Raw genomic sequence first — 14,719 nt, forward strand, 5'->3', positions numbered from 1 at the left:
TCTTAAAATTAGGGAATGAGTGGGTGGGGAGACTTAGACTTCTATTTCTTCCAAATGTTAAGAGAACACTGCAATTGATTACTATACAGGCCAATGTATATTATGTAAGTCGAGCAATAATCTTTTCCCATCCCATTGTAGTAAGCTTTAGATGAAAATTTCCATACAGAAACAAAATCTGAAATAAAATCTACCCTGAGGCAAATGTAAGGGAAAGGCTAGGCAAATGCTATTTTTGGTTTATACTATTTTTCAGTAAATAGGAAAGTATCTGGCTTGCTTAGATTAAAAAAACAAATCTATTAAAAATAATACTTTCCTTTTAGTATCATGAAATGGTACATGCCCAGAAAAAATATTGCAAATATATTAAATACACACATAAATCAGGGATGCTAATCTAGGAATCAGACATGAATTTGGGTTTTTTTTTAGAAACACTGTTGGCCAAGGATGGAGTTTCATTTAAGACTGGCAATAACATATATAGTTTTGGTACCTTTGTACTAAATTCTATTATTGGGTAAAGAGAGTCAAATTCATATTCTACTATCCTAATTCACTGTGTCTAAATGAACATTTCTATGATCAAAGCTATTTTGGATGGACTAACACAGGGTACTGGATCAGAAAGTTCCAAAACAGATCAGATGGTAGAAATTAGGTGGCCCTTTCTTAAGCTCCTTCTTCCTGCAGCAGAAGCCAGCAGTTATTTTGCCAGACTGCAAAACCAGCCAGCCCACTGCCTCAGGTACAACCAGCCAATAAGAGCTTATTTTTAAAAAAGTTTTATTTTAATATCAAGGATAAAAATATCTGCATTATGGTATTGGCTATAGTATGTATAATACTATACCATAATATTATACATATTATAGACAGTAATATAATATACAGTATAATATACTGGCTGCATTATATTATTTTAGTTTCATGATTATGTCTGCATTTGCATGCTTATCCAGGAATTAAATCAACTTTAGTTTATTGAATTAACTCATTTTTCTGGATTTGTACAATATCATGAGCTATACATTAACCAGGGACCCTAGCCCCTCAATTGTTTTGAGGCTTGATGCTCTTTCCTTTCCTTGTTTAATATTTACATGAAATGGCTGAGGGAGATCACCCATCTGTTTGGGATCTCGACATATGTGGATGATACCCAGATATATATCTTTATCCTGACTCAATCAAGTTGATGTTCTCAAGGGCCTGTCCCAATGTCTGAAAAGTGTGTGAAACTGGATGGAGAGAAGAGACTCAAACTTAATCCTGAGAGGACTGAATGACTGAAGATACTGGGGCCCCATAATCTTGGATTTGCAGATGACAGCTGTAGCCAAGAAGGCCTTTACACAAGCACATCTTCTTATTTCATCAGAAAGGATGAATTATTGAATTATTCACAAAGGTATAGTAGTTCGAATTGATGAAGCATGATAATAGACAGCATGTTTATGACAAACGTGTAGTGCAAAAATTCTGGATGGTGTATGAGCCATTAAAAAAGACATCCAACAATTGCTTGAATTCTTAAAATCTCACAATGATATCACATCTAAATAAATAAATACCAGGTGCAAATGTTTCTTACCAAGCAAGCATAGTGTGTGCATTCCATTTTTTCTGTTTTTTATAATTTTGTCAAAAAAACTCTCAGGCTTCCACGTGTCTGTCCAGAATACAATAGAAACTGTTTCTCCAAAGTTATAGAGCTATAAAGAAGGGGAGAAAGAGAGGAAAGAAACTGGTTATAAACATTCAGTATTAGGGGACTTTTCAAATGTACCAGAATCATTGAATTATACTTATTTTTACATGTCAAAGGCATTGAAGTACATTGGCCAGAGATGTTTTTGAAAATTAGTTCTATACATGTCCTGGAAGTGCTCCAATTTCTTCTTTGCCTATGACTGCTATTTTAAAATGGTATAGCCACATAACTACAGAGTCTCAATGCAAAGTACGGTAGTAGTTTGGATTAACACCAGAGAGAATTCGGCTCAAATCTATTCTCACACAACGAACCTCTGTGATCACTTTGGGTCAGTCACTATGTCTCAACCTAACCAACCTCACAGGGTTTTCTTAAAGAGAAAAAGAAGGAATTGCTATACTAGATGCTATTGGGTTTGTCAGACCCATCAAAAATTAGTGACTGAGTGGGACTTCTGGACGAAATATGGCGAATGGAAGACAGCTGTTCAAAAGCGAAATTGGCAACCATGGCAAAGGCCCAGTACCCATTGGGTAGGTCAGTTCCTTGGAACCTTTCCAGAGAAGAGAGCAACAACGTGTGCTCTGAAGCCTGCCTCTCACAAGGAGACTACAGACAGTGATTTTCCATTGTTTTAAGCAATGGGAGATGATGGGACTAATCATTTTGCTTGCAATTATGTTGGAGTCTTTTAAATGACACTAAGTTCACAAACTTCTTTTTTTTAAAATCACTTTCATAAATTGCCTGTTAGCCATCTTAAAAGTATTAGAGACCTTCAGAAGGACAAAGTTGAAGTTTCCATCAGTTGAATTTTTCTTCAATTCTAAACAAAAGCAAAATTAATTACAAGTTTAAGAATTTACAGAGCCTGAAATAAACAGCAGCAGTTAAGAAAGTTTTTGATCTAAGAATGGATCAAATGGATTAAGTACCCAGATAAATTATAAGATTGACTTTTACTGAAAGATGTTGGTATTAACTATTTAAAAACCAACTTCTTGTGGGAAATGCTATTCTGGTTATTGCAAGTCGTAATAAAAGATAAGTAATATTTTAGAAACTGAACACTAGAGGGGACTAAAGATTTTAAGCAGAAGGAAAAAAAATACAAACTTGATGTCATTTAATACTGAGACTTGCAACATGACACCAAATGTTATCAGAGATTTTAAAGTAGATTTTTGAAAAATGAAATCAAAAGGTTAGTGATAACAATATCAACACTTTCAGTGATAAAGTCCATTTCTATGGACAGACTATATGTAAAAAATGTTAATAAAGAAATGACCAATGTGGAACAAATTTTATCTGAGAAAATAAAGTAGGGGAGATGGAACTACAAATGACAGTCCAAAATAATGATTTGGAACATTTCAAACACTTTACTAGATATACAAACTTTGACAAACTTTTAAAAATTAAACATAAATGATAAACCAAGAGAATGACCTGGATAATGTTTTCTTGTTGGATTTACAAAAGAGGCTTTAAGCCTTGGAAAGTCTATGCAATGAGATAACAAAGAATTGAAAATAAATCAAATCCTACGATAATATTTGATTGAATAACAATTAAGATAGTGAGAAGTAAAAGGGAAAATATAAAGTTGGTTTATTTGATCAAGGTTAAAATAAGAAATGGGATATGGGATGAACAAATATCTGATTAGGGATTCTTCATTTTCTTTTTCTTCTTTCTTTTTCTTTTTTTCCTGCACTTTTTATTATTTTTTCCATTCCATTTTCTTTCTCTAAATTTAATGTGTATTAGCTTTTACTATTGTAATTAGTAAAAGCTAATACACATTAAATTTAGAGAAAAAATAGAATGGAAAGAAAGAATAAAAAGTTCAGGGAAAAAGCTGAAGAAAAAGTAAGTGAACAATGAAGAAAAAGAAAGGAGATATATAAGGAAGTGACTTGCAACCTTGACCACAAGTAGAAACAAATTTAATAGCTCTTCAGATCCATAAACAGATATCTCTTTATCTCATATTCCATTCCTTACAACGGGATTACATTAAAATTCTTAATAAAAGAATAACATTCTTAATATTTTTTTTAAAAAAAAACTGAGTACATTTGAAGGTGGAATAAGTTCTAAAGCAGGCACTGGGTAACTACTAACAGGTTATGGAAGTACACTGTTTTGCTTTGTATGCTTTGAATTTAATGTAGGGAAATCTGCCTTCCTTGTAAGAGTGGATCTCTACCACTCATTGTGCAATTTAAGTTTTTTTTAAAAAACTCACTAAGACATTATTAGGAACCAAATCTGCAATCTATACATTATTATAATGTATGTTAGTAATATTAGTAATATGTATGTTAGTAATATAGTAATATGTATGTTAGTAATATTCATTGATCTTAATTGTTTATTTAAATAATATTGGCTCCCATATCACAGACACCTTATGAAAAGCATGATAAGAGATATAAACTGCAATAACAACAATATAAACAACTGCATTAGAAATCCAAACATAACACAAACTTTCCAGCCATTAAAATATTAAAAGGATTAACAATGTGGAAGAGACACCATGAGATGAAGAGATAATTAAGAAGATACTAGACTGTGCAGAAATGGATAGGTTGACATTGAAAATTAAGCAGAAAGAAGACACAGAATACTATCAAACATCATGGAATCTAAAGGTGTGGAGATTAAGAATATAATCAGTTCTGTTAAACAAATTAAATATCCAGATAACATGTTGTTTATTAAGCACTAAGAAATGTAATTAATACAAAATCAATAAAATTTAACATTTTTAAATATGTGGAAGAGGGAAGAAGCGGCTGTAAGGATGGAAAAACAAAAGAAAACAAGTCCTATTTCTGAACGGGTATTCAAGAGACAACTTTAGCTATGCAAGTGTATCATAATGCATGAAGAAGAAACCCTCATTGCAGTAGCCAAGTACAAGATGACACTGCTCAAACAGAAAAAGCTAGGTAAAACACTTATGAAAGAAGCAAAACTCCTTCTCTACCCAGGAGACAATTTACAACCATTCAAAGTTACAATGGCACTGAAAAAAGTAACTGATTCTTGACGTTTACAACTAGTGCAGCTGGGATTCAAAACTTTTTACTACCGGTTATGTGGGTGTGGCTTGGTGGGCGTGGCAGGGGAAAGATACTGTAAAATCCCCATCTTTCCCCACCCCACTAACCTGCTTTCCAGCTCCGTTCTCCCATGCAGGGCAACAAAAGAAGGCTCAGCCGATCAGCTGGGACTCAGGAGACAGAGAATAGATGGGAGTAGGGCCAGTCAGAGGTGGCATTCCAAACTACTCATAATTTCCGCTACCGGTTCTCCAAACTGCTCAAAATTTCCGCTACCGGTTCTGCAGAACTGGTCAGAACCTGCTGAATAGCACCTCTGGTGCAGTATCTCCGCAGCCACATGATCAAAATTTGGGCACTTGGCAATCAGCATGCATTAATGATAGTTGTAGCATTTGGGGCCATGTTTTTATTATCTCTGTGATCTTCCAAACTGGCTTCTGACAAGCCAAGTCAATGGGGAAAGTCGGATTTGTTTAACAATCGGGGCAATTCACTTGAACAACTGTGGCAAAAACAGATCATAAAAATCAGGTGCAACTCATTTAACATCTGCCTCTGGAAGTTTCAGCCATACCTGTGGATGTAAGTCAAGGACTATCTGTACTGAATTAGTCCTTTAGGGAAGTTTCACCACCCTCATTTTATCACATTTTTACAGTTCAAGTCTGCCCCATCATTCATTCATTCATTCATTCTGCAGCCCATTTCCTCTCTACGGTGACTCTGGGTGGCTTATAGATGATAAAAGACACATAGACGAACAATTAATTATTTGAATGATTAAACATAATTAAGATGATTAAGGTACTAAAACTAAGCAAAATAAAAATCCTTGCTTTGTGCAAGAAGTCCAATATGAGGTTTCCTGGACAAACCATGCTTGAGAAAAAGGACCCTTATTGAAGGGCATGTTTTTGCAATGTGCCAATGTTATTAGGATTTGGGAAAATCATAATCTGATTTAGAGAGAAGACTGTGAAGCGAATCCAGCTTCCTTCGTTGACTTTGCTGGTTAAAAAGCCACCCGGGAAGTGAATGGAGATCACATGATCCTGGGACACTGCTATCATGCCCGTTGGAGACTGACTCTGAGGGAGAGGAGGAACAGCCAACAGGGAGTGGAAGTGTGGCTCCGGAGGTTGTGGAGGAGGCTGGGGAAGGGTAGAGGTCGCTTAGGCAGTCAGATGAAGACCCAGGCCCATCCCCTCTCAATCCTAGGGCACTTAGGGAGGAGAGGATAAGGGAGAAATGTGATGGCGTGGTCTTTGGGTGAGGAAAGGGCCTTGTTCCTCTTCATGGGCTGCAGCTGTGAGAACTGGTTAAAAGGACGGACATGCGTATGGGCCAGTGCTGGAAAAAAGTGTGGAAATATCTCTAGTCTGTCTTTCCTGAGTTTGACGTCCTTCCAAGTGTGTGTTCTGATATCTGCGGACGTCTTCAAGCCCTTATCTTCCCTGGTTCCCTTAACTGCTTCAGTGTGGTTTGTGTTGTTTTTACTCTTTATAATTTATAGGCATTTTTAGTTTAAACGCCATTTCTTCCTTTTTGTAACTGCTTGTGGGAAAGTTTTTTGTATCCAGTCAAGGATATTTGGAGCTTTGAAGCAAAGCAAAGGAATAAAAGGGGCTGTTTTTATGACTATGTTTATTTTGTATCCCACCCTGGGATGCAAACCATCATATATACCAGTTGCCAAGGACCGACATTTTGATCATATGGTCATGGTGATGCTGCAATGGTTGCAACCATGAGGACCAGTCATAAGAAAGTTTTTTTCCGTGTTGCTGTAACTTCAAATGGTTGCCAAATGAATGATTATCAATTGAGGTCTACCTATATTCAGAGATTGAAGACATGATGTTATTTGGGATTTATGAACAAGTTGTTTACAAACTCAAATTACATAGACAATTCACAATGAAATACAGGTAGTCTTTGACTTACAACAGTTCATTTAATGAACATTCGAAGTTAAAACGAACAAATGAAAAAAGCGACTTATGACCATTTGTCACACTTATGACCATTGCAGCATCCCCATGGTCACGAGATTTACATTCGTATGCTTGACAACTGACTCATGTTTTGTCAATGGAGAAACCAGATTCAATTCACAGTGGTGTTACTAATTTAAATACTGTAGTGACTCACTTAACAAATGTGGCGAGAAAAGTTGTATAATTGGCGGGGTGTGTGTGATATCTTAAACAACTTCCAAACAAGGAACAGCAAGTCTAGGAGAAAAGAAAAACACCACTGAGTTGTAAGATGCTGCTCCTACAGACAGCTCATCTATAGCCCCTATAGCTGCTTCTATAGACACCTAAAGCATTGCTGGATACATCCCCAGACTCCAGAACTGTCCCCAGGTGCGTAGTTTTGCATTCTTGCCAACACTTTTACTTTTCCTCCTGGCAACAGAGGATAAGGGGATTGCACAGAGGGAGACAGGAAATGGAGAGGAACTGAATGGAAGGGAGAATGGATGGATGAGCTGGGATGAAAGGAGGCGGGGCCACTTTTGCCTCAAGGCCTAACTCCTTTGTCTGAGGCCTTATCCGCTACAGCCAGAATGCAGCTCAACTACTTTGCCTGGAAGATATACAACCTTCCACCCTCAAACATTTTCACACCCTTTCTTTGCCTTGCAATGAGCTAAATGAACTTGGGTTTTGCACAAAACAGTTTGCTTCATTCACCCTGCTAGAACAGTGTGCTCTGCAAATGGTTCTTGGAATAGTACGTATTTGGGTAAGTCAAACAACAATGAGCAATCCAGATTGTGTGTTTCACAACCCCAAATGCCCTGCCGGGAACTTGAGAAAAGAAAAAAAGGTTACTCAAGTTGGAGGGAAAGATCAAAATGCAACTTTTTAACTCTTCAACGCTTCTCAAAGTACTTGGTGTTGCTTCCTCTACCCCGCTGTAAGAGTAGCTTTTAAAAAAGGAGCCCCGATTTATTGTTGGGATTCATGCAGCTCTTCTCTACACCCAGCTCAATTGGTAAGGAAGAAATTAACACATTTTCAAGGTGTGGCCCAAACATTTGGGCAGCGAATTAAGAGTGGAAAGGAAAATGAAAACAAGAGAGATGTCCATAATTCATAAATATAATGAAGAGGGCAAAAGAAGAATGGGACGACAGAGAATGAGGTGGCTGGATGGAGTCGGCGTGAGCTTAAATGGACTCCGGGGGATGGTAGAGGATGGGAAGGCCTGGAGGAACGTTGTCCATGGGTTCACGATGGGTCAGACACGACTTCACGACTTACAACAACAACAATAGTGTCAGCTGGGAAAACAAGTCAAAGGGAATGGCTGAAAAGAACTGCACATTCTTAAATATTACACTTCAGTAAGAGCTAGCTTGGTTTAATGGTTAGGCACCAGGCTAGAAACCACAAGAGTGTGAGTTTTAAGATTTCTTAGGCATCAAGGCAAGTCAAGGCAAGAAGCAACAGGTGGAAGCAAGTTGAAGAAAGATCCAACCTGGAACTAAGGAAACATTTCCTGACAGTGAGAGCAATTAACCAATGTAACAGCTTGCCTCCTGGAGTTGTGGTGCTCCATCACTTCAGGTCTTCAAGAAAAGATTGGACAGCCTTTCATCTGGGATGGAATGAGGTCCCCTGTCTTGAGTAGGGGATTAGAATAGAAGACTTCTAAAATCCTTTCCAGCCATATAGTTCTATGATCTTATCAACAAATTCTATAAGGACTCGTCTGGGCAGTTGCCAGGAGTCAACGCTAATTCAAGGGCACCAAAAAATAATAATGTGATTAAGCAAGAACGAATGTGCAAAGAATGTAGAACAGTTCTTTTTTGAGCTAGATGTTCTGCTCAGGTATTCTTCCCACCTGTAGGACCAATACATGCAAGCTAAATTGAGAATGTACCCCATGGCTCTACACCAGAATGACCCGATAGACTTTTAATTTATCAGAGAGTAACAGGGAAGCAAACCTAACCACAATCTAGACATATTTTCAGAGAAGTTCCACTGATCACGTTGGAATCTCTCTTTCTCTCTATCTGTTTCCTATCTCATGCCCTTGTTCTTGAAATCACCTATGACAATAAATAATGACCACTGAGTAAACATGTGTAGAAAGCAAAGACTACAACCTTGACATAGAGAGGACTGACCTTTTTTAAAGTTAAATTACTTAAACAATTAAATTTATATGCCAACCACTTCACTGATCTGTCAAGCAACTCTTTAACAAGGAGTTAGTGAAACAAAGCTTGAGTCCAAACCAAGAAGGTATGTGTAAAGAAATTTTGGGTTGACCCCCTCCCCACTTGCAGTTCAGAGTGAGTGTAAGAAAGGAACAAGACAAAGCATAATCAGACTTGCAAAATTCTGTTACAATGGCTCATCTTATTTAATAGTAGATTTAGGCTTTCATGGAGACTGTTCTTGGTTTGGTTTACATCACAGACCTTACACTATATGCTCTTGTAATGGGAACAATTCTTCAGGGATTAAATTATTCAAACTCTAGTCTAAGAGGGGAGAAAATAACCCATATTTTATATATAGATAAGAGATGGTGGGTTGAAATACTGCCCTCAGCTATGATACTTTCTTATATGAATTTAATCCTAAAGGACTTCACAGAATAGTTACAAACTCCTTATGTGACTCTTCAAATAGAACTTGGCAATGTAAAGTTTTGCAGCCAGCTCTTTGACGGAAATAGATAGTTCAACACTTGAAATTCCACAGCAAAAGGGCAATGGCGAAAAAAGATGCCGCACATCTGCATTCAGTTGGAGTAGCATTTTATTTAGTAATCTGAAATGCTCCCTGATACACTGATATAGATTTTGGGCCTTTAAAACCAGGTAAAAGATAATAATTATAACCAAGGCAGCTTTGTCATTTTAATTTCCAGGTCAAATAGAGCTCTGATTTTTTTTTAATCAATAGACAGTTTTAAGATGTCCCTAATTTGCAGGTAGTTGTCATGGAGAAATTCTGTCTACGCCGTAACCCGGAGATGACAATGATTTGACGGCACATAATCACTCAGATTTGCAGGTATGACTGCAAATATCTTCATATCCAAAAAGCTGATGTCAGAAAGTTTAATTTGCAGTTGTTTACTTTTGGCTTTAGAGGAATTCCACATATTGCATCTATAGCACTAAGCATTATACAAACCTATAGATTTCCTAGACATGTCCAAGTGCCTTTATCTACGTTGCATGCATTTGTTACTAGAAACATGCTGTAAAAACAATGTTTCCAGCAGTAGCTCTAAAATCTGCCCTTCATTACCGGCTTTTACCATAGGTGGGCACATCTAAACCACAAATTCTGCAGCCAGATGAAACTAAAAGGATCCCATTGTGTCTGTCAAAAGCTATCTAAAAAGTAAATCCTCATATAGACGTTCTTGGTGACTGCCCAGGCAGAACTCCGCTGGAAAGCTGCCAAACCCACAGTATTTGTTAGAAACAGTATGAATTTTTTTGACCAGGCAGCTTTGCTGGTAGAGGTTGAAGTAGTGAAAGAGTAGGTTTCAGTACATGTTAATTATGAGGTCTGAGTTGAGTGGGGCATTTATGACATGTAAATTGTTTCTATTTTCAGAAAGGAATTTGGGTGTCATTAAATTAAGAAACATCTTGGTGCTACGAATGCATAACTGTAGAATGAGCTTCAGATGACAACATCTGAGAAACGATGAAGTGAAGTTAGATAACATTGTGGTAGAATTCAGCCTCAATTTCATCTGCTAAAGTGGGGGTGATTTAAAGCCTATGATATGTTGCCTTAGGCAATGAGATGGATACCATATAAATTGAATAAACAAATAAAGAGATGACTAAAACAGGTGAGGGGATGTCCTGCTTGCTCGTTGTTCACAGTTTTCTATCCAAAATAACGCTCCTCTATTTTAATATTTCACCATTCAACAAAAAAAATGACCACATATTGCTACTGTTATTTCTTGCTGTATCCCTAAGCCTAGGATATCAAATACAGTAGAGTACGTATGGTGTTACGGATAGTCCTTGACTTATGACTAGTTGTTTAAGGAAGTTACAATGGCCTTGGAAAAGGTGCTTTATGGCCCATAAGGCACTTCTGGCCATTGAAAAAACATCATGTCTCTCTCACAGACACACACACACATCTCCCACGGTTACATGACTGCATTTTAGATGCTTGGCAATCAGTTCATATGTATGACCAGTTACAGGATCCCACAGTCACATGGCTGCGATTTGGGATGGTTTTTTTGTAAGTTGCAGCAAAATCTTTCATTTGGGAGATTGGATTCATTTCATAAACTTGTGATTCATTTAATGACTGTGTGGACTTACAATTCTGCAACTGAGTTACCGACTGCTGTAAAAAAAACAGTTGAAAAATCAGGGTCCAGTTCTACAGGTGCCTTGACTTACAACTGCAATGACTACAGATGAAATTCCAGTCTAGCATGTGTGACGATCTCCTGCACATCTCCTTTAAGTCCTCTAGTACAGGCAGTCCTCGACTTACAACGTTTCATTTAGTGACCGTTCAAAGTTACAACGGCACTGAAAAAAGTGACTTATGACCATTTTCCATCACATCTGTAGCATCCCCATGATCATGTGATCAAAAGCATCCCAGAAAAATGGCTCCCTTAATGACTGTAGATTTGCTTAACGACCATCACAAAAAAACCCTGTAAAATTGGGTCAGTCATGTGATGATGTGCTTAATGACTGGCAATGACTTACGATTAATTCCTGGCTCAATTGCAAGAGTAAATCGAGGATTACCTATATTTTAGATTCTTTACATTTTTTTGATTTTTCGTAAAGGAGGTAACTAGAAAGATGGTATGTTGGAAAATGCCCATTATTAAAATCACGTTTCTTCACAAGAATACCCTTGAATCCCACACATGGAGATAGACATTGAAAATAAATATGTTAGTTGGTTGGAACAAATATTTCACTTGAAAGTTAGCTGGGAATTCAGTCAGCAACATTGCCAGTTTTTTATCTGGTAAACGGGCTTTTGGGCACTGGCCACATTTTCATGACAGCCCATTTGTGACAAGTGTCCTCAAGAGGCTCCTTGCAATTTATGTGTATTCACCAGCTTGGAAAAAAGTTGCCTTCTCCTAAACTGAAATAAAGAATAGGATACAAGTGGAGTAATACGTGCATTTACTATGACAATACTCATATACTATTGTTATACATTCCTGCATCTTTACAAGCAATTTTGATTTCTTCAAGCTGCCCAGTGAGGAATAGTACAAAGGGACTGATAATATGTTGAAAGGTAAACAAGAAGACACAGGGCCAGGATAGCAGAAGGCAGTTTCATGCCTGCTATTATGTCAAGTGAGTCAACACCACAACCCATTTTGTGATGATACAGAACTCTCAAGGGAGAATGAGCATTCCAACTGACTGAGAGAGCCCTGAGCATAAGACCTATTTTTTTCCCCCAAACTTGGCAGTTTTTAAAATATGTGAACTTCAACTTTCAGAATTCTCCAGCCAGCATGCTCACAGGGGAATTCTGGGAGTTAAGTCCCATTTATCTCAAAGTGGCCAAGGTTGAATAACACTGATATGGACTGTACACCTTTGCAAGTGGAAATTAACGCAGATAAATGTTTCGTAGAGGAGAAAAAGAGCACCAATGTAGGGCTGCCATTGCTAGGATCAGCCACGTGTTAATGTAACATACGTTCTCATGGCAACTGTAGAAATTAAACCGTGTTGGGGGTCTCCTAACCATGATTGTTTAAGTCCAAATCTCACTACATAACAGCCATAAAAAAAAGTTTTCAGAAATAACCATGCCCTTCTCAGTTCTGTAGACCTTTTAAAACAAGAAATGAAAAAAAAAGGATGCACGTTCACAGGCCATAATGCAATAGCTTGAGAGAAATCATGAGGAAACTTTTTCAAAACCAAGTGTCTATTTTTGTGGCATCCTTTCCCAGCATGGTTGCTGCATTCGGCTGTAAGAACGGTCAGTGCATTTCTCCAGGTCATCTTTAAGCATTCATGGTTCCCATTTTCAGTGAGGGTCAAAAACAATGTTTCTTAACCTTGGCAACTTCAATTCCCAGAATTCCCATGCTGGGGAACAACAACAATCTAGATAGTTTAGTTTTTAACTATCTAGCTTGTTGTTGTTTCCCAGCATGAGAATTCTATCTAAATTAATCAAACCCCTGATTAGGGGTCACAAAAATAAGACCTTTATCATTCCATAAATAAACAGAAGTTTCCAACAATCTGATTCAGTTTTTAAGTATTTGGGGACAAACACATAAATAATTATCATCTGCTGCAGAGAAAGAGATGGAAGTAGATCCTCCTCTCTGCTCCCCAAAGAGATCAGATGCTTCCAATTGTGCCTGCCTCTAAATCATCCCCACCCCACTGGATTATTGTAAGATACTGACAATTGAATAGGTACAAGAATTTGGAGCAGAAACTCCATCACCCCCACCTAATCAGATCGCTGGGAGCTTGTAACTACCTAAATCAAATAGTGGAGTGATTCTGTGAAAATGTTGATGGGATATTTCAGTATATCCAAAGCGGAGAGTTGAACTTTCGAATGAGATCTCCTATAAAACTAAATGAACATGAACTCACAGAGAAAAGAACTGCACTAAACTTCTCTTGATCCATTTAAACAAATGAATAGAGAATCAAATGAGAATTACTAGAAAAGGACAATTTCAGCTCTGTATAGCGTGCATAACTTTAACTTGGTCTTTTAATTCAGGGGTCTCCAACCTTGGCAACTTTAAGCCGGGAGGACTTCAACTCCCAGAATTCCCCAACTGGCTGGGGAATTCTGGGAGTTGAAATCTACTAGGCTTAAAGTTGCCAAGGAAGGAGACCCTCCTATTTTAATCTACAAGTGGTACATGTATGAAGGAATTAACACGTGGTTTTAAAACTTTTGCTAGTTCAAAGCTATCAACTCCCTGACCTCAACTCTACAATACCAAAGTGCTTTTTTAATGTTATTTTGCACAAATAATGACAGAAAGTCACGAGATTAAAATCTGTTCACCCCATCTCGTTTGAAAGGACTGTAATTGTCAGCCATAAAGATATATACTGCAACATGTTTTTCAGTATATAAGACACTTTTTCGTTTCTGTGTACAGGTAGTCTTCAAACTTACGACCATACCTGAGCCCAGATTTACGCTTGTATGTCAAGGCAGTCATTAAATGGGTCAGCATGTCATCACATGTTGATTTTTACAGTCATTTTTGCAGCAATTGTTAAACAAATTCATGTTTTCAATGGGCTGGAAATAAAATGCTCCAAAGCAGCAGAAAATGCCAAGCACGGAGTGTATGACTGTTGGAACTGTGGAATTAGGTCATAAATCCATTTTGAAGGGTCCATCACAACTTCAAATGGTTGGTAAATGACCTGTCATTAAGTGAGGACTAGCTGTAATAGCTGCCACTTTCAAGTACTCATGAAGCACAAGGCATGCCTTTTTTTCCCCCTACAGCTCCTGTGCAACTGACTTCAAACTGGCTTCTCCCAATCATGCTGGCAAAACTGTTAAAATTGGAACTCCAAATGTCATTTGCTTAGACATCTGCTGCTCTCCAACAAGGCAGAATTACATCATAGGCTTCAGTGCATCCTCTGTAAGCCTTTTTTTTTTTAAGGCAAAGGTGTTTCCTGTTTTTCATTACTGAAGTATGAGCCTCTGCATCAAGATCAGTCTTTAATACAGGCGCATACAAGCATGAGCTCTTGTTTTGGGAAGTGCAAAAAAAAAAAAGATGGGAGTGAGGAACGCATGGTTCTCCGAGTTTTGTTGGGCTTCGGTTCTCTTAACCCCCAGGTAAAATGATCAAAGGTCTGAAATGATGGGATTTAAATTGACATGCTCCAAAATAAGGTTAAGGA

At 37.6% G+C, this 14,719-nt stretch overlaps 1 protein-coding gene across 5 annotated transcripts in view; it reads right to left on the reverse strand.

The window, feature by feature from the left end:
- DPH5 (diphthamide biosynthesis 5) overlaps positions 1-14,719 on the reverse strand; it is a 34,627-nt gene that overhangs the window by 7,830 nt on the left and 12,078 nt on the right. For all 5 annotated transcript variants that reach the window (XM_087930266.1, XM_087930265.1, XM_026700419.2 and 2 more), the window contains one exon: positions 1,598-1,718. In XM_087930266.1, the coding sequence (XP_087786392.1) occupies positions 1,598-1,718 (121 nt within the window). The remainder of the gene's footprint in view (positions 1-1,597; positions 1,719-14,719) is intronic.

Source organism: Pseudonaja textilis, chromosome 3 (assembly GCF_049901715.1).
Source record: "Pseudonaja textilis isolate UNSWEBS1 chromosome 3, rPseTex1.2, whole genome shotgun sequence".
Taxonomy (NCBI): Eukaryota; Metazoa; Chordata; class Lepidosauria; order Squamata; family Elapidae; genus Pseudonaja; species Pseudonaja textilis.